Source organism: Solenopsis invicta, chromosome 11 (genome assembly GCF_016802725.1).
Source record: "Solenopsis invicta isolate M01_SB chromosome 11, UNIL_Sinv_3.0, whole genome shotgun sequence".
Classification (NCBI taxonomy): Eukaryota; Metazoa; Arthropoda; class Insecta; order Hymenoptera; family Formicidae; genus Solenopsis; species Solenopsis invicta.
Window position 1 is genome coordinate 16,358,271 of NC_052674.1, and position 22,192 is coordinate 16,380,462.

The following is a 22,192-nucleotide window of genomic DNA, read 5'->3' on the forward strand; positions in this document are numbered from 1 at the left end:
CCGTTCCAAACTGTCCGGCCGAACAACCGCCGGACAGCGAAAACACGGCGCACAGCACCAATAAGAATTCAAACACCGGCGTAGCGCGCGTTTACGCATCCGCGCGCACGCGCTCGACCGGAGTGGCGGCCGCTGGACCGATCTCGAGCGGCGGGAAGTCCCCCACCGATTCCGTTCCGTTCCGTACCCCCGCACCGTCCCTGCCCACGAGACTCGGGTATATAAGCGCCGCCGCTTCTAGAGTCGAGGCTTCTTCTCCGTCCGATCTCCCGTCCGAGCAGAGTTGCCGCTGATGCGCCGATTTGCAGCACACCGCTGCCAGAAAGAACAGCACTCGCTAGCACCCATTAGCACTTTCTCCCCACTTATCGGCCTGCGTCGAGCAGCCGAGGCGCCGAGTGGGGACTCCTTCTGTCTCTCTCTCTCTCTCTCTCTCTCTCTCTCTCTCTCTCTCTCTCTCTCTCTCTTGAGCGGTCTCTCTCCTTCTCGACCTAACATGAGCCAAAAGCTGTGCCTGTAATACGAGAGAAAGAGAACGTTTGAGTCAGAAGAGGATAGGTCGAGAAGAAGAGACCGCTCGAGAGAAAAAGAGACAGAAGAAGTCCTCACTCCGCGCCTCGGCTGCTCGACGCAGGCCGATAAGTGGGGAGAAAGTGCCAACGGATGCTAGCGAGTGCTGTTCTTTCTGGCAGCGGTGTGCTGCAAATCGGCGCATCAGCGGCAACTCTGCGTCCGAGAAGGAAGTCTATTCCGAGTGCTCACACGGAGTTAAGCGCCTTAGCTTCAGTCAAGCGATCTTGACACGAGCCATCCGCCTTCCTAGACCGCCGGTTCACGGGCTCAAGTCCATCTTGGGCTCCACTAGGAGATCCTGGTAGTCGGCACTTCTCGATCCGCCGTCCTGTCTCGGCATTGACTCACGACTTGGGGTGTGGAGTTCCGCGCCTCTACCAAGAGATCTTGGCGTGAGTCGATTACCATCGCCGAACATCGTGGTATTAACCGTAGCGCGTCGCGATCAGGCTGAAGTACAGCTGTACCGCGCGCGCGTCGTTTACGGCCGTGGCCGCAGCCTTCGGCAAGGCCACGGTACCAGCGCGTCAACAAGGATTCCGAGTTCCGAGAATCTCGGCTCGGAATCCCGCGCACCTGTAAATAAACACCGTGTAAGATATCGCGTTTAAAATCCGACCGTTCCGAATCTCGCGTGTACATACCGTCCGTCCGTCCGTCCGCGCGTAAATTCTAAGTTTTGTTACGTCCGTCCGAGCGTCACCGCCATTCGTCCATCCGCGCGCCGTGGCCAGAACGCCACGCTTTTATATTGTATCAACCGTACGCGAAATAAAGATTCGCTGATTTCTTTCCAACCACAACAGTCTAGTTCTCTTGGCGACCTCAGTCCGCGTCCTCGTCCGCCGAACTCACGCCGCCCTGTGCGCGGAAAAAGACAGGTCGTTACAGTCTCAATAAATTAAGCAGGGTTATTAAAGAACAGAAAGATGCTCTCTTCAGAGACCAAATGAAAAACGTTTACAAAATTCTATGTAAAGACTGCGATGCGTCATATGTTGGGCACACCGGCAGGAAACTGAAAATCAAAATCACGGAACATCGTAAACATATCAAATAATACGAACAGCTATTCTGTTATCACAGAACATAGACGTAATTACAACCATGATTTTGACTGAGAGAACATAAAAATTTTAGATAACGAATGTTTCTTAGGCTGGCGACTGATATCTGAAATGTTACATATTTAATTACAAAATAATAGCCTCAATTTACAAACAGATACCGAATGCCTACACCATGCGTATTTTTCGTTGTTGGTTTAAATTGTAATAGAATTATATACGCTCAGTTGTTTATTTTAATATTTGTCTCTTAATTGTAACAGTTGACTTGCCGCTAATTATTTTCACTCTTATTTATGTATTTGATATTTAAATTGTATTACTAAATTAGCCTCTAACTTTACTTCTTATTTCTCCGGTAGTATACATGTATTTATTTACTATTCTTTCTGTATTGGGTTTAAGAAAGACATTATAATTTCGAGCAACTCGATCTAGTCAGTATACATTCGTACTTGAGACGGCGAGCACTTTGTTTTTGAACGCTTGAGTGTATACTTTGACAAGTAAAAATTTATTTCTCACGATTGAAAATTTATTTCTCAAGATTTATCCAAAGCTTTATGAGTCTTCATCAGTCTTAATGGGTGAGTCAGGAAAATTATTTAAATAATTACATGCTATCTTAAAACATAACATTTGATAGTTACATTGACAAGTGTCAATGTTTACAATGTATATGGCCACGGGTTGTGATGCCACGACGGATTTGGCAAACTGTTAGTGACCTGACTACTTTCCGGTTACGTTGACTGATGATAGCTAGTTTTTCAACTTCTTTTGACTTTTATTATTATTGATACGCTGAGGAGGACTCCAAAGTGAATCGAAACGTGCGTTTGTTAAGAGAAATGAATAAATGATTACACGTCAATACATGTGTTTGCGCACTCTTTGCCCGCGCTGACTCTCATTAGTCTATTTCTAATTCGATTGTTGTTAAAATATCTTGATATTATTTTTCTATGACTTTAAAATGACTTAAAAAAAGTTATCATATCATTATTATATTTATTGTCCTTCAAACCATATAATTTTGTCTGAACATTTTTTATTTGACTTTATCCTGCGTAGATAAAAGGGATAATAGATTAAATTAGGACACTCTGTATAAATAGTATTACGTTTTTTTTAAAGCATTTTAATTGAAGAAAAATATTTGATATTTTGCAGCAAAACAAGTATGGTAAAAATTCAAGGTATCTGCGATCCCATTCGGAAACAAAATTCGTCCCTTGACTTTAGTACTATGTCGCAAATTGTGACAGAACAGTCAAATACGAAAAAATGTGATAAAAATAGTAATTTAGACTTTTTGGCATCTTCAAATTCGACAAAAATTAACACGACTGTTGATTTGTGCAAGAAAAGTGATAATTCAGAAGTAACGGATACGAAATTGAAACAGCAAGAAGCGCAATTGCGTAATGGCATATCAAGGATAGTAAATACAGAGCCTGAAATCAAACCACTGACCGATATTACTGTCTGCCTTGAAGATATTAAACCAGGTAATAGATAAATTTATATATTATTCCAAATAGCAAAGTGTCTTAGCAAAATTGCACAAATCTGTGATTGCTTATGATTGGCAACTTGCTTTGTATTTGTCTTCACGATTTTGAATATATTGATATTAAAGCAACATATAAACAACAACGTATATGTGTATTGTCAACAGTTTAACAGCGAGATAAAAATATCATAGTTACATTGCATTTTCGGCCATATAAGAGCATTGTGTGAGCTCATAAATTATTATGGTAACATAATAGCAACAACAAATTTTGATGATAACGATGTTAAAGTTATAGGCATTTTACTGGCAAGTTGCTATCCAAAGTTATTATAATGTGAAGGCATCAATTTGCCAACAAATGTGAACTTAATTGCTACAATTCTGGTAGCAATACGTGATATTAAGAACAACATGCCAACAATAATACAGACGCGTTGCTATCTAGGGTAATGTTTTACATAAAGATGAGAGAGCAATACTCATGAGCATCTATATTATTAAGTTTAATTTAATTTAATTACTCAATTTTATTTAATTTGTGACATTACGTGTTCTGACTTCAGCTAAAGATTGTGTTATTATTAGATTTAAATTCGACAAATATGCGGTGCAATCTCGGTTGATTTGGATGTTGTAAAAATTCTAACAAAGATTATTATTAAGTACTAAGATCTAGTGCTGATCAATATTCGTTCTCATATTTATGTTTGATATTATCGATTCTAATTTCACTTATTTAGTATTATTGATATTGTTTTACTTTGTTTACTTTTAATTTATTTTTATTTCACATTTCATATGTATCGTTTCAAGAGATTTGTACTAATTGCTTTACAGGGACAAATCCACCTCTAACGGTAATTGAGGAGAAAAATGGCATTAGCGTGGTGCTTCATTTTGCTCAGGAGAATCCTAGACCAGATGTATTTGTAATAGTAATTACTACAATGAGCAAAAACACAAAGCCACTTAGTAATTATTTATTTCAAGCAGTTGTGCCCAAGGTAAGTATTTAAGATATATAATTTTCCAAATCTCTTCGGCCCATTTGTATCAATACAGTATAACATTAAACTCTATTTAAATTTATTTTCTGTTTTTTTCTAGTTCTAAGAATTAGATAAAAATAGAAAGCAAGTTAAACCGAGTTTAAAATTCAACTACATTAATGCAAATGAGCCTTAAGAAACTAAATATAAATAAATCTTTGATATAACTTAAAATTATTAACATGAGATTCTGTAAAATCATTAATTTTAAGAGTGTTGAAACATGAATTTAAGGTAAATATCCTAGTAACTAAATATGCCGCTATATTTATTATAGTATATACTTGAATACTTATATTAAAACTTATTAATTTTTAATGTGTTTTTTATAATATTAAAATTTGATTAATCTTTAAATACTTGAAGATATTTATAAGACTAATTATTTAAATATTATAAAAATTAATTAGTGATAAAAAAATTAATTTTTTTTATAATATATACAACTTAGAATTTATGTTCTTAAAATTTTTTATGAAACAATATGCGTTAAAATAATATTTTTTATATTTATTTTATAAACAAAAATTAAAGACATTAAAAGCAAGTATTTTAAATTGTCTAGATATTGATTTATTTAGATGCTTAACCCTTAAATATAAGTAGGTCTGAGAGGGCCCCATATGCAATTTCGAACGCTATGTGAAGACGGAATGAAATAAGAAGTCTAACTAAGGAGTAAAAAAAGTTTGAAATTTCCTCTTTCGATTGATATGGTCGATCAACTATTTTGATCAACTAGAATTCGAACAGCACGGCAGCAAAGTTTTGTTGAAGTTTGTGAGACTAACATTATGTGTGAGTGAAACTTTTTTGTAAGTAAAATTATATTTTAAAAAATCGGGCAAAACATATTTGAACATGTCTTTCTGCATATGTTACTCGCATATTCTCTGTCTATTCTCTGTCAGAATATTGTCTAAAGTCAGAATATAATGGTGTGGAAAAGGAGGCTTCTGCGCAAGGTCCGAAACATATCAATTTTTAATTTTAGACACCTTGAATTAATCAAAAATACCCCATACTTGCCTTACATTAGTATATTTTTTAATAGAAAGGATGACATTTTTTTAAAAGTATGACTCTTTAGTTTTAAAATGCTGTATTATAAAGTCCTTAAAAGTTTTTTGTTTCAAAGATATTTTTTAAAGAAAAAGTTGATTTTTAAACAATTTTTTATTTTTGCCTAATGATTTTTCTTTTATAACTTCACAATAAATTATGTTTCGGCAATGCCGATTATGCACATTTCTGAGATTCTAAACTTTTATTTGAAAAAAGAATTGTTGAATAATATTAATTGGAATTAAAGTTATAGCTTTTCAAAGTTGAAAAAGTCTCCCTGAACCGAAAATGTGTTTACGTATTTTATCGGGATCGATGTGTTTAAAGATTAATGTATTTTTATTATTTTCAAAATAATTAAAAATATTTCTATATTTTTGTATTAAATATTTGCAAAATTCTGTTGATTAATTTTAAAGACAACAGTATTAGGGTGTTCACTGGAAAAACTTGGAAAATCAGGGATTTGAGACTGTACATCTTGGAATCTGGAGTTATCCTGGACATTTTATTGCTAGTCATGAAAAGTTTTGAAGTTTTACTTCTAAATTTAAATTTTATATTTTTTTGACAAAATTATTTCTTACGTTTTTTATATTTAATGATGGAAAGCGCAGTTTTGCATCGATGCATACATATGCTTCTTAAGATGGCTAGAAAATTGTGCAGTAATTTAAAGAGCAATTGATATAACATTGTACATTGAGAAATTTGTAGGTGTACAACAAAACAAAATCAAACTAATGTGTGAGATAACTCTAAGATAATTCTAAAATGTATTAAAGATTATTTATTGTGTACAAAGCTTGCTTTCTTCAAATCTCTTTTGTTTCCGATACAGAATTTCTTTTACAAGATTTTTATTTAGATGTATTTTTTTTTCCTTTTTTATGTGCTTTTTCACTAATGTAGAAAAATATTGAAATACATTACGAAATAAAGTAATAAAATAAAGTAATAAACAATATTTCATTGAGAGACGTTTAGACACAGGAAAATCTATTTTCTACAAAATATATTATGTTAGGATTTGATACTTTAGAAAAAGCAATTTAAAAAGTTAATATTAAAATTATATATTCTTTGCTTTCGACAAGATTGCAAAAAGTGTTTTCAAAAGTTTGTTTCCAAATTAATGACTCAATCTCTGTTAACGTATACTTTGACAAAAGCTGCTATTTGCTTAGATCCAATTCTTATAATTTTAAATTTAGATTTAACCAAGGGACGTTTACACAATTTATTTAGTATTCTTAATGAAAACGATCGTCTAGCTGGATCAACAGCTGATACCGTTCGGCAGTTTCGAGAACTTACGTTACGACCGTATGTCGTGGATACCATAATCTTATAATCGTAAGGAAAAATGCTTACGAGGAGAGAATATGTAAATAATCGATTTCAACAAAACTTGTAGCGATAGATCTGCATGTCAAGTAATACTACATAAAGTGATATGAAGCAATATCTAAGCGTTTGTATGAAAATGGATGTTAAAGAATTAATAAAATAAATATTAATGATTTCTTGTATTTTTAATGACTTTAATTCATAAAATTTATAATAATATTTTCGAAAACAATATGATTCAAGAGATCATAAATACGCTTTAGACGACCGATTTTTTAAATCACATCTTTAGTAACATGTTAGAGAAAAGTTTTTTAATATTGATTTTCTTACGAACGCTTGAGTATTGCTTCATATTCCTTTACCTAGTATAACATGATGTGCAGGTTTATCGTTACAATAAGTTTTACTGAAATCGAATATTTACATATCTGATCCTCTCCTTGTTAAATCACCTTTGACGAGATATTATAGGCTAAAATTTTAAGGATTTTATGGAAGTAAGAATGATTTGTTGCCTTTCTCATGGCAATACAAATATAGAACAAGGTTTTTCAGTAAATATTAAATATCTTTTCGAAAATATGCAGAAAGAATTTATAGTTGCACATCAAATATGATTTATTATATGAAGGTGATGTTGATATTTTACAAATATGTAATACTCTTCTGTTTAGAAGGGGAGGATTAAGTGAATCACCCTGGGATTTCGATCCCAATTTTTTTAGTTATTCTGGAGACGAAAACAAAGTTTACGTCTCCCGTCGTTTGATCGAATAGGCCTTAGTTTCGAAATAATAAAATTGTGAAAATTGGCCATACCGCAGCGCCATATGAGCCTTTCCGGTAACTGTTCTCCCAACCAGTGCAGTTGGCTCCGTGCGTTAGGTGCTTGCTTCGCAATCGTAAGAACCGGGTTTACTCCCGGATATGTGCAATATTTTTTTCTTTTTTTAATAAGTGTATTTATTTATCTTGATGATATTGATATAGTATTCAAATTTCTAAAATAGAAAATTTAATTTAATATCACTTTCTAAACATTAATTTAAATTTAATTTGAAGGGAATTTGAATTCAAGTAATAATATTTGAAATAATAAATAGGTAATAATAATAATAATATATAAGTTATTTGAAATGGATAACACATAAAAGCAACGTATCTAAATTTTCAAATTGTTTAAATGTTAACACTGGTATTTTTCTTCTACGATTAATTATTTTAAAAACTAGAATTTTAAAATACTGTTAATATTATTTCTAATTAAATTTTAAATTAAACAATTTGAAAATTTAGATACATTACTTTTATATGTTATCCATTTCAAATAATTTATATATTATTATTATTATTACCTATTTATTATTTTAAATATTATTACTTGAATTCAAATTTCCTTCAAATTAATGTTTAGAAAGCAATATTAAATTAAATTTTCTATTTTAGAAATTTGCATACTATATCATTATCATCAAGATAAATAAATACACTTATTAAAAAAATATATTGCACATATCCGGGAGCGAACCCGGTTCTTACGATTGTGAAGCAAGCACCTAACGCACGGAGCCAACTGCACTGGTTGGGAGAACAGTTACCGGGAAGGCTCATATGACGCGCTGCGGTATGGCCAATTTTCACAAATTTATTATTTCAAAACTAAGGCCTATTCGATCAAACGCCGGGAGACGTAAACTTTTTTTTCGTCTCCAAAATAACTAAAAAAATTGGGATCGAAATCCCAGGGTGACTCACCTAATCCTCCTCTTGTTAGTGTTTAAAGTACTCCTTCCCGTTACATAGAAGTTTTTTTGATGAAAGTCGACAGCAAGTATCTGTTGCAGAACAAGAAGTGTCTGAGAAAAGAAAAAAGCTATAGAAGTAATAAAAATAGAGAACAAACGTTTGAAAATTCTAGAAAATGTTTAGAAAAAGCAGATCCACTTAAAAAACAAATTAAAGCTTTAAAATTATAGATTCAAACTACTTTGTGTTTTTAAAATATACAATTAGATAGCTATTTATAAATAATATTTAGCTTTCCTTAGAATACAAAAATTACGTTTGTTATTATATTTTAAATCAGTTGTGTTTATATATAATTTTTAAATTATTTTTTCTTGAGAGAGATTTCTGTTAAATATTTTGTGTAAGCTAACTGTACTTATACGGCTTACTTAAGCTTTGTTGATTCTTTCTAATTTTTTATTAAGTCCAAAATTAAAAACTGATGGCTTGATTCAAAATAGGAAACATTTCTAAACATGAATTGAAAATACGGGACAATTTTAAATATTCACGTGAACGTAGTGAAAATTTTTAGAAAAGGTGTCATTTAAGTCATATTGAGTACATATGTTACTCAATATGGCCCAATTATATTATTTTTTATTTTCCATAAAGTATTAGAAAAATAGATAATAAAGTGATCTAACGTTACATTTATATGTTTATAAACTTATTAACACGTTGACATATTTATTGGTATATTAACATATAAGAATACATTCAATTATTTTTATCAGCAACCTATTAAGTAAATAATTGACTTATTTTAACTTTTTACTCTTGAAATCATGGTTTATGAATCGGAATTTAGTAGGTAGATTAAAATTTATTATCCATAGTAATAAAAATATCGAAAAACATTACAATTGATTTGTGTACTTGTTACTGATCTAGGCCATGTTTGTTTTATCTTACAAAGCGTTTTCTTTCTTTAACTATAAATTGGATGCTATGACAAAAATACAAAATGAATACAGTGTTATAAGATATAAATATAGAGCTATTTATATTTATATCCTAATAATATGACCTGCGGAGATAAATAAGATCATAATAATATGACCTGCGGAGATAAATACTTGATAGTTATTGAAAACTGATTTTTCTACGAAATATTAGATCATAAGAAACATTATTAAGGAAATTCTATTTTTGATTTTACTATCAACAACAGAATACACAAACTGAGCAGTTAACTATTGTAAACAAGCCACTTTGACAACCTATACGACCTATACTAGCGTTACTTTTTAAATTCATCGTATAACTACTTAGAAACAGTAAGTAGGCCGTATTGGGTACTGGGCCATATACAGTACAATTATTTTAGTACTTAAAATACATATCTCAATGTTTTATTTGAAAAGTTTTATGATTGTTGAGAGTTTTATTTTGCTACCAAAAACTTGTTTGTTTGAAATAAATAGAAATACTTTTAAATATTTAAATAGTTATCTTTTCCTAATAATAATATGGTTTGCATATATATGTGTGTGTGTATATATATATATATATATATATATATTTCTGTTACATTTAATATATATATATATATATATATATATATTTCTGTTACATTTAATGTTTAAATAAAGTTTTATTGTAATCCTTTGAAAATATATTGTTTAGATTAACTTTATAATTACTAACTTTGTAAATTTGAAGTACTAGATTTATGCTTCCCATTGATTATAAACTTGCAGGAGAGACAATCCGATAGTCTCCTGGAGGGAAAATAGGAATTAGGACGAAGAAAACTCGAACGATTGCCGTTATCACATTTTATTATTCTTTCTTCAAAAACGGTGTTGCATAGCGCGATGTACAATGACGTTTTCTGCTTCTTCTTTTAAGTGTTGTCAAATGCGATTGGGCGCACGATGATACAACCAATCGAAAAGATCGACGGACAAACCAGCGAGCTTGTTGGTCTAAGCTTTAGAGCCAATTCCGATAGTAGGTTTCCAGATAGCCAAACGTGAATACTCAATCTAAATCAAATAATTGCAGAAATTAAGTTGCTCGTCAATTGCTATTATGTTGCCTATAATTTAATGAAACAAAAATGTTTTTGTTAATTCAGTATTAATATGCTGAGTTTTATTGTCAAACAACGGTAGAACAATTGTTGCAACCAATGTTTATAGCAATCTGATAGCAATATGTGAACAACGATTATCATTCATGAGTTGTGAGCAACGTGTCGGCAACCGAATGGTAATATAAAGTTAACAGAAACATGCGAGTATTACTTTTATTCATAAGTTGTAAGCAACACGTCGGCAACCGAATAGCAACTCTACTATAATAATAATTGCTGAAAAGTTGTCAGCATTTAGTTGACAATGTGCATTATTATTGAGTGAGAGAAGTGCACGTAAACGCCAGTACCTAAGCGACCAACTGAAGCAAAGCATACTTGCGCATGCATCGCCTAACCTACTTTTTTACTCTTATTATGAATGTACATTATTTGTCGTCGTGTGTTTCATAAAACTAGTGAAAATTTAAAATGGCCCAGTGTCAGCAATGCATTTTCGACTTTTAGCAGCCACACTAGTAGCATGGAAGGGGAAGACTAGTACGTATGTATGTGGGCGCTTCGCGTATATGTGTAGAAGCCGCGTGTCGCGCGCGGAGGGATACCGATTCCGTCGGTGTGCGTATATACAGTCATGAGCTAAAAGGTTGCAACACTTTTTTTTTGATGAGTTTTGGAACATAGTTTTGCTCTTAACTCACTAAGCGCTCACCGCGCATCTGCTCTATCTGTTGAACATAAGTCTTGATATGACACAGATTTTATAACAAGATCTATATGGTATTTATAGAAGGGATATGAAAAGGATTAAAAATCTTTTTACCTGTTGTTTATAACATGATGACAATTTAAAAACACAATATGTTGCACGTCAGTTGTTCACAAATTGCTGAAAATTGTTGTCATCAGCTTGCCGACGGATTTTCTACAAGTTTCTTGCATTGTTTGCAATCTGACGGCAACCTAACAGCAACACTTGTTTCCTACCCATTGTTTAGATTTTAAGGATTCCTGACGTGTTGCGCGCCAGTTGCCAGCAAGTTGCTGAAAACTAAGTTTAAAGTCTATTGCCAATAGAATGTTGGAAACTTGCCATTATTATATTTTGAAAATTGTTACTGACAAAAACATACTGAAAAGAGGAGACCCCCTTCTGTTGCTTTGCTGACAACTTATGAGCGATATTTGTGGCAAATTGCCGACAATTTGCAATCATTTGGCTATCTGGGTTATGATAGCGCTTGGATCTATTTTAACCCTTAAACACAACGATTCTGTAAAATACGGAAACACATTTTCGGATCTGGGAGACTTTTTCAACTTTGAGAAGCTATAACTTTGATTACAAACAATATTTTTCTACATTTTTCTTTTTTATTGAAAGTTCAGAATTTTAGGAGTGTGACTGCACAACCGACATTGCCGAAAAATAATTTATTGTGAAGTTATAAAAGAAAAAGCCATTAAGCAAAAATGAGAAATTGGTCAAAAATCCACTTTTCGTTCAAAAAATCATATCTTGGCAACAAAAAACTTTCAAGGACTTTCAAATACGAAGTTTTAAAGCTAAAGAATCACATTTTCAAAATAAAATTTGGCAAAGTCATTCTTTTTAAAAATATAATTATGTAACATAGAGAATATGAGGTATTTTTGGGCATCTAAAAATCCACTTAAAAAAAAAATCATTTTTGCAACAAAAAATTTTGAAGAACTTTACAATACGGCGTTTTAAAACTAAAGATTCACACTTTCAAAAAAAAAAAAAAATTATATCATTGTCATTTCTATTAAAAAATGTACTTATGTAACAAGGCGAATATAAAGTATTTTTGATTAAATTGTGTCTAAAATTGAAAATTGATGTGTTTTATGATATATTTTGGACAAACTCCCTTTTATACAGCATTTTATAGTATTTTAACTTTAGACAGAGTATATACGAGTAACATCTGCAAACCGACCCGTTTGAACGTATTTTGTCCAGTTTTTTTATGTAAAATACTCACAAAAAAAGTTTTACTTACACACTATATGGGTTGCTTTGACCCTAACAAAACTTTGCTGCCCTGGCGTTCGAATTCTAGTTGACCAAAAAAGTTGATCAACCATATCAATCAAAAGAGAAGATTTTAAACATTTTTTACATCTTGGTCCGAACCTCCTATCTCATTTTGTCTGCACACAGCAAGCGTTCGAAACTTCATATGGAGTCTCTCAAACTCACGTGTTTAAAGGTTAATAGACCCAGATAACAAAATGCTTGCATAGTGAGTGCACAGTGCGTGCACGTGTGCGTAATACTCGTCACAGTGTGCCTTTACAGCACTATGCAGATATGTTCTTATTTGAGGCTCATATCGCCCGCACGTGTGAATATGAGGCTCATATCGCACGCATGCAGGCAACGTGAATTTGATTTGAATGCTCCTTGAATTGAGATTCATAACGCCTACACACGTGAGTACCACACGCGTGCGAGCGATATGAATCTTATTTGATAAATTATAAAATAATAAATAAAAATATTGAAATTATATACAGGGTTATCTTAAGAAACGTACACTAATTGTGTGTGCGTGCGTGCGTGCGTGCGTGCGTGCGTGCGTGTATATATAATTATTATTATTACGATATATGACACACTTATTATTATTATTGTTATTATTAACGTAATTATTATTGTATATATAACGTGTTATTATTATTAACGTAATATAACAAACTTGAAGAAGTCCGTACCAAGAAAAAGAAAGGTTGGAGGGATAATTAAATCATTTAGAGGTATTTATGAGGATTGCCTGAAAAGTAATGCCTCACATTTTTTTCCTTAAAAACTATTTATTCTACAAAAATGATGTTTACACATATGAAAGAATGATGTTTTATCTATTCACTCTATTTTTCTATATAACCTTCTTCAAGTTCTACTGTTTTCCTTCAGCGATTCACTAGGGCGTCTGTGCTCTGTCGGTACCAATCCTCGCTCTGGTTACGAAGGTAGGTTTTCATTGCGCTAATCACCTCTTTATCGTCTTTAACATGTTTTCTGAACCACTAAAGGACAACATTCGTGGAAAATATTTTGAAGACAACGAAGAGGTGATTAGCGCAGTGAAAACCTAGCTCCGTAATTAGAGCGAGGCCTAGTGCCAATAGGACATAAACGCCCTAGTGAATCGCTGGAGGAAGGCAATAGAACTTGAAGGAGATTATGTAGAAGAATAGAGTGAGTAGATAAAACATTATTCTTTTATATGTGTAAACATTATTTTGTAGAATAAATAGTTTTCGAGAAAAAAATGTGGGGCATTACTTTTCGGGCAACCCTTCTAGATACATGTTTATTATATGTTCAGGTAAATGTTAAGATTATCCCCACTACCTCCGATTTTGACGAAATTAGGTTCATTTGACGCGTTATCGTACGAAATGAACGAATCTCGCAAAAGAAGTGTTTGACTGCTCCACGAACTTTGATATTAAGCCGACTTAGATGTACTGTTTCACAATGGGTTTGCGATTTTCTACGCGAAGCGAGGTATCCTAGCCTAAATAGTCGTCAACCTAAATAGTCATCAACTTTAACACTTGATATCTCGGTTCACGGGGCAGTTCCAGTGAGAAATGACAGGTTGAAAAGACGTCTAATCAACATTTAATAAACCAGTTGATATAGATGTTTAAAATTTGGTCGATTAGACGTCTTTGTGTCATCAAAATTAAACGACTGTTAGACGTCTTGCATAAACTCTCTATAAATATTTTCTTCGAAATATCCGTATAACTATTATATTATTGCATCACATGATCTCAATGAACAAAACATTATTTTGTAATACTTTAAAAAACATTTTTCGTAAAAAAAAATTCTCAGGTACGTAGAACGGGGGTTCTAGGACCAAAATCCTGTGTAGGAGGAAGAAAGCCTTACCGGAAAAAATTTTTGCAGGACAAAAATCTTACAGGTATTTTTTTTCGGAAATTCCCGAGCGGTCACCCAGCCAAGTTGCAACTTTGATGAACGTTGCTTGACTTCCGTGATTGCTACAAACTGATTCCTCATGATGACCTGTAAACACTTTGTAGTCATATGTGTAAATCATTGGTAGATCAGATCAATATAATATATTATCGAAAAGATGAAACATGTATAATTAAAGAATATTATTTATAAAAAAATGTATAAAATTGTTTTTTTACTATTTTCACAAATGCGGAATAGAATCTGGAATAACTTTTCTGTTATTCGTTTAAATAAGAATGCAACTAGAAATTATGTGTCAATATAATACAATAATTAAATTAAATATGAAAAAATTTTGGGACGTTAAGTTTATAAAAGACGTCTAAAAGATGCATGACCCAATTTTCAACTTTATGTTATCTGATAGGATAAGAGAAGAAAATAGTGACGTTAATAATTTTTTTAAATTATATATTTGCAAAACTACATCTACAACTAATAGAAAAGAAATTTTTGAGTGGTTGAAAAGTAGTTAAAATACTTATTAATATCAACCATTGACGTTAAATAGACATCTTTCCAATTTATTAATATCAACCATCAACGACATAGATGTCGAATAGACGTCTTTTCAACTTATATCAACGACATAGACGTCGAATAAACGTCTTTTCAACTTATCATTTCTCACTGGGATCCGACACTTTTTTTGCCAGATTTGGTTATTTTGTGCGAAAACGTGTCAAATGAATCTAATTTTGTCAAAAATAAAGGTGGTGGGAGTAATCTTAATATTTATCTGAACATATAATAAACATGTATCTACATACCTCCAAATGATTTAATTATCTTTCCAACATTCCAATTTCTTCTTTTTCTTGTTACGGACTCCTTCAACCTTCCATTCTACAAAGTTAATTAAACGAAAAATAGGATTACATCAGTAAAATCTTAACGCACAATTACACACAATCACATACAGAACGGACTACTTAATTTTTGCGCAAAAATAACCACGCAGTACTCTCATTAGCCTTTTGTATTTTATTGTATTTATTCTCGAGAGTTTTTATTAATTTGTTGTTAATATATCAAATAAAAAATTATGTATATTATATTATGTATATATAATATAAAATTATATATTATATTATGTGTATTATATATAAATTTCATATTAAAAATTATTTAAAAGTTATAATAAAAAAGAAACTTTATTAGTTTTGTTCTATAATTTCTGATCAATGTAGCAATAAAAATGATAAATACAAAAATCATATATAAAATGTTTCCTATTATACTAAAACCTTAACAAAAATCCCTTTTTTTTTAAGAAAAAATGTATGCCAGGTCTAAGAAAAATGTATAGTCTTCCAAAATTTTTAACAAAATCCCATTTTTGTAAAAGTATCGTATATTAGTCTATCTTATATTAAAAACATGTTTTTAAATTAAACTATTCCATAAAAAAGATTAGATTATACAATTAACCAGGTATTTCATTAGACATAAAAAAACACAACAGTATTTTTCTTTAAACCCACGTAAACTCTAAACTTTTTCAAAACATGTAAAAAAACCTGGCGTGCTCAAGTTTTTTAAAAGACTCGGACGGTTTACTATACCCAAATAGCACACGGATATCCTATGGACATCCGAAAGACGGACATTGAGGATATTTATAGGACATCCGTTTCAGGTCCTTCGGATATCTCATGAACATCCATAGGATATCCATTTATAAAGTTGGAGGACATCTCTAGCATGTCCACGGATATTCGATGGACAGCCGCTAGACATCTCAACGGATGTTAAATGCATGTGTGAAAGGGGTACTTGGATTTTTAACCCTTAAACACGTAAGTGGGTCTGAGAGACCCTATATAAAATTTCGAATGCTTTCTGTGTGAAGACGGAATGAGATAGGAAGTTCGGACCAAGACGTAAAAAAAGTTTGAAATCTCTTCTTTCAATTGGTATAATTGATCAACTTTTTTGGTCAACTATTCGAACGGCACGGCAGCAAAGTTTTGTTAGGGTCAATGCGACCCATATAGTGTATAAATGAAACTTTTTCTGTGAGTATTTTACATATAAAAGCTGGACAAAATACGTTCGAATAGGTCGGTTCGCGGATGTTACTCACATATATTCTGTTTAAAGTTGGAATACTATAAAATTTAAATTACAGATAGCTCTCTTACAACTCAATATTAACCCTTAAACACCGATCCAGAAAATTATGTTAAAAACTTATTATAACGAATTATGTTAAAATTATGTTTCCTGTCTGGGAGACTTTTTCAACTTTGAGAAGCTATAATTTTGGTTCCAATCAAAGTTTTTCAACAATCTTTTTTTTTCAAATGAATGTTCAGAATCTTAGAAATGTGACTGCACGAGCAATATTGCCGAAGAATGATTTATTGTGAAGTTATAAGGGAAAAATCTCAGAAGAGTACTCACAAAAATGTGTACACTCACACACAATGGCGGTATTACAGATCCCAACAGAACTTTGCTGCCGTGTCGTTTGAATTTTAGTTGATCAATAAGGTTGATCAACTATATTAATCAAAAGATGAGGTTTCAAACTGTTTTTATTCCTAATCCGAACCTCCTATCTTATTTCATCTTCATACAACAAGCGTTTGAAATATCATAGGGGATTTCCAGACCTTCTAATGTATTTAAGATTAATTCCTTAGTTCATAGTTTCTTAATATATATTATTCAATTAATATATCTTATTGTTCTAAATTAGTATGGTATGTTTCATTATCTTTCAAATTCTGTACTTCTGATAGCTACATCCACATACATATTGTAAACTTGTAGACAGATTATTGTATGGCATTAGTTGATATTATTTCTTTCTAATACTTTTTCCAATTTAATATGTATATTTTAAATGGCTTTTTTCGTAATTACACATTTAAAGAATGTTAAAAAGTGTATTAAAATAGAGGAGAGTGTTAAAAAAGTATCAATTTTGCCCCCAAGGCAATTCTAAATAGACCTTGAAAAATCATTGTTTGGGTTCTCAAGTAATAAAAAAGAATAATTATTTGTTCGAGAAGTGGTGGGAACATTGCAAAAATAGTGTTTTATATATAGTAAAAAATGACATTAATCACATGTACGGTTAATAATTGAAAAAACTATGATTTTAGCTAAAATTGTGAATACATACTGCATGTAAAAATTGCAGACTACTTTAGCATCCAAGATGCATCATATAAAGGTATAGTCCATCTAGCATCCTTTGGCAGAGATCGGGACCCCACAATTTGTCACTCCTGTCTTATTTTGTGACTTCAAACTCTCTCTGCCATGTGTATGTAATATGTATGCATAATGTAAAAATGTATAATATAAAAATAAGCGAATTCACACCTTATTTACACTTTTAGAATATGATAATAATTTCTTGTTAAAGTAATCGTAATCATTTTATATATTTACTCGTTGATGAAAGAAAAGACGGAAGTAATGTTATTATTGGATATACTTATGGATGTAAGATGGATCAACGTGTTGAATGTTGTTCTCAATACTTGTGTGGTTTTTTGGTTTAAAACTCGATTTCAAAAAAAACATTTTAATTGAGCGATTCCACGATGATTATTTTAATAAAGAATCATTATTATCAGATTTTGAAAATGCAAACAAGGTGTGAATTTGCTTATTTTTATATTATATGTTTGCACACACACGCATACATATGGTAGAGAGAGTTTGAACTCATAAAGTACCACAAGACTGACTGTAGGATCCTAATGTGATTAATATTATTTTTTACTATATTTAAGTTATTCTTGCAATATTCCCGTTACTTTCGGATAAATAACTATTTTTTCTTGTTATTTGAGACATAACAATGATTTTTCAAAGTCAATTTAGAATTGCCTCGGAGGCCAAAATTGTCACTCTTTTAATACCCTTTTTTTATTTCAAAGCTGCATTCACAAATTCTCAAATCTTACCAAGAATTTTGATAAAAATTTCTGGAAAATTCTGAAATTTTTAGAGAATGGATTTACAAATTTTGATTTGACACTTTAACAATAAGACACATTGCAACGGAAACATATTGCAGAATACGTAATATGTATGATGATACAATAAGCAAAAGAAATTGTTAGTTTTAATTTCAACATTTTGGTGTGTAACTTATTAACTTCTATGCTTATTTATCAAACTCTTCATGAATTCTATATCACCATAAAACTCATCTTTATTTTATAGTCTAAATATTGTTTATAAGAATTATTATTACGATAGAATTGGACACGCATTAATAATGGGACCAGAATATTTGAAAGTACTCTAATAAACCGACAGAATTTCTGCCTATCTATTACATATCTAATATTTTAACATATTGTATTTTATATTTCAATTAGTTATATAATTAAATCACTTTATATCGCGATTTTTTATAAAAATTAAACAATCTTAATTCTGCTTTATTACATGTTCGATTACTGGGATATTTATCTTAATATTCAAATATTATATATATAAAAAGACAATGGCCAAATCTTATTACATAAATTTGTAATATATACAATATTTATAAATTCAAAATTTTTAAAGAAATTCTAAATTAATTAAGTCTCTTGATCATTTATTGTGAATATTTAGATTATTCATGTCAGTAGTAAGAAAACAATAAAAATTAAATTATTGAGTATAATTTGCCAAATATAGTTATTAGAAAGTAACAATAAACAGCAATGGTTCTACATGTAAATTATAGACAATTGTATTAATGAAGTGTACAAACGTTTCGATCTTACAAGGGGAGGACCAGGTGAGAGACCCTGGGATTTTGATCCCAATTTTTTAGTTATTCTGGAGACGAAAAAAAAGTTTACGTTTCCCGACGTTTCATCGAACAGGCCTTAGTTTCGAAATAATAAATTTGTGAAAATTGGCCATACCGCGGCGCGCCATATGAGTCTTCCCCGTAACTGTTCTCGCAACCAGTGCAGTCGGCTCCGTGCGTTAGGTGCTTGCTTCACAATCGTAAGATCCGTGTTTGCTCCCGGATGTGTGCAATATTTTTTTTTCTTTTTTTTTTAATAAATGTATTTATCTTGATGATATTAATATAGTATGCAAATTTCTAAAATAGAAAATTTAATTTAATATTATTTTCTAAACTTCAATTTAAATTTAATTTGAAGGGAATTTGAATTCAAGTAATAATATTTGAAATAATAAATAGGTAATAATAATAATAATATATAATTTATTTGAAATGGATAACATATAAAGGCAACGTATGTTATCGCTGATCTCGAAAGTTCAAAAGCACGTCGCTTCTCTGTGCCCGATCTCGAGTGGCGGAGATGCTGGCTTCGCCTCCGACCGTTTCCGAGCATCCCCCTACCAACCCCGAGCTCGAGTATATAAGCCACGAGAGTACGCATTTCGTGGCTCTTTTCTTCCTGACTCGTCTGATCAAAAGAAGCCAATCAGGTCTCGAAAAGGAGTCAAGCGCCTTGGCTTCCGCGGAGTACTCTCCGCCAGGGACCGCTCCTATCCCGCTTTTCCGTCGAGTACCGTGGGCTCAAGCGACTTGGGCTCCGGCAAGCGATCTTGCCTGCTTAATTTAAAGCCAGTTCCAGCTTCCTGCTCTTGGCAACGCTCCACAGGGATGCGGGGATTCCGCGCCTCTACCAAGTGCTTTTGGCGTGGACGTTGCCACCTGCCGAAACCTAGCAGCGGTATTAAGCGCCACGCGTTGCACCGGTTTTTACGATTAGTTGATTCCGCGACGCGGTACCACCTGCGCGGCCGTTTGGCCCACAAGCGCTCGAGGCATTGTAAACAGCGTGAGGCTATTTATAGTTATACTAACGCGAACCCGTCGGTACGCGCACACGACACCGCTAGACCGTCCGCTAGACACCTGTTGTTGTAAATAGTCCGGATTTAAATCTCCGAACGTCTGTAAATAGTTCTGCAAATTGTCCGTCTGTTTTCCGTCCGTCCCTTGATACGATTTATGTTACTCTCTTTTGCCTTGCGTTATTATTTTCCGTTACTTTCTATATTTTATCACGTTTATTATTTTTGTATTTTTCTTTTATATTACGTTCATTATTATTTTCTTTTGTATTTCTTACGATTATTTTGCAATAAATTCTATATATATTTGTTTTTTATCGAAAACTTCGCGTACAAACTTTAATTCTCTCCCAGCGATTCCTTGCGTTCTCGCCGCCGAGAACCGCCTACCATCGCTCATGCGCAAAGCGGGATTGTTTCATATTTTATAAATTAATTAATAATAATGTACTTACATATAATAATAAAATCAATCAATTTTTTATTAATAAAAAATTAATAAAAAAATTTAATAAATTATTTATTATAATAAAGTTGTTTATAAAAGTAAATAATTAAGCCTTAACGAACAGATTTATTCCGAAAAATAATACACTTTTTATAACGTCTTATAATTTATGATATTGTAGAAACTTTCCAAGTTTATTATTTTTCGGAATAAATCTGCTTGTTAAGGCCTAATTATTTACCTTTATAAATAATTTTATTATAATAAATAATTTATTAAATATTTTTATTAATACTTTATTAATAAAAAGTTGCTTAATTTTATTATTATATGTAAGTACATTATTATTAATTAATTTAAAAAATACTCAAGATAATGCAATTGTAAAATATAATAGCAAAAGGTTTAAAAAAAAAAAATTAATGCTGCGGGGATTCGAACCTGGTCCGCCACGGAGGAAAAAATGTAACGCTAGCACTTAGCTTTCTCAGTCACGACGCTCTCTTGGATAGTGGTTCAAGATTCTAGTACTTAACATATAAACGTCCTAATGTTAAACTTTAATTGCAATTTCTTTAAAAAGTAAGACCCATTCACGCTAATCCTTTTAAACTTTTAATATACTTGTTTCCCCTTTTTAAATGAGCTATGATTCATCTTATTTGGCATTTTACAGTTCTTGCCCATTTCTTGTGAGACGGGCTGGGTGCGAGAAGGGGGACCCACGGCCCACCCCCTTGCACCTCCTTGTGCGTGCATGCGTGCGTGCGCGCGCGCGCGCGTGCATTTTAGTGCGCTTTTCAATTGTGTGCAATCTGGACCGTGCGCAATCGAAACCGTATCCGATTGGGAAATGCTTTCGTGTCCGATAGTTTATGTGCGCAATCGGGCCTTACTCGCCGCTTCCAATACTTTCCTTTTTCTTCTACATTTTACTTTTACGTTAATTTTTTCTGTTACTTTTATTGGTGTATTTCCATATGCTGACGTTTGCTCAATTTTCTTTAATCTCGGATGTTCTATCTTAACCTTTAAATACACCGATCTTGTAAAATATGGAAACACATTTTGGGTCTGGGAGATTTTCAACTTTGAGAAGCTATAATTTTGATTACAATCAATATTTTTCTACGATTTTTTTTTTAAACAAAAGTTCAAAATCTCAGGAGTGTGACTGCATAATCGGCATTGCCGACAAATAATTTATTGTAAAGTTATAAAAGCAAAATCATTAAGCAAAAATGAGAAATTGGTCAAAAATCTACTTTTCCTTCAAAAAATCATATTTTTGCAACAACAAACGTTTCGGGACGTTCGAATACAGCGTTTTAAAGCTAAGCAGTCACACTTTCCAAATAAAATTTGGCAAAGTCATTTATTTTAAAAAGTATAATTATGTAACATGGAGAATATGAGGCATTTTTGAGCATTTAAAAATCCACTTTAAAAAAAAAATCATATCT

General features: G+C 32.1%; 1 protein-coding gene across 5 annotated transcripts in view; it reads left to right on the top strand.

Moving 5' to 3' along the window:
• The window catches only part of LOC105197595 (ADP-ribosylation factor-binding protein GGA1), a 212,230-nt gene that overhangs the window by 176,528 nt on the left and 13,510 nt on the right, over positions 1-22,192 (top strand). For all 5 annotated transcript variants that reach the window (XM_039455104.1, XM_039455106.1, XM_039455102.1 and 2 more), the window contains 2 exons: positions 2,814-3,151; positions 3,997-4,163. In XM_039455104.1, coding sequence (XP_039311038.1) covers positions 2,814-3,151; positions 3,997-4,163 — 505 coding nt within the window. The remainder of the gene's footprint in view (positions 1-2,813; positions 3,152-3,996; positions 4,164-22,192) is intronic.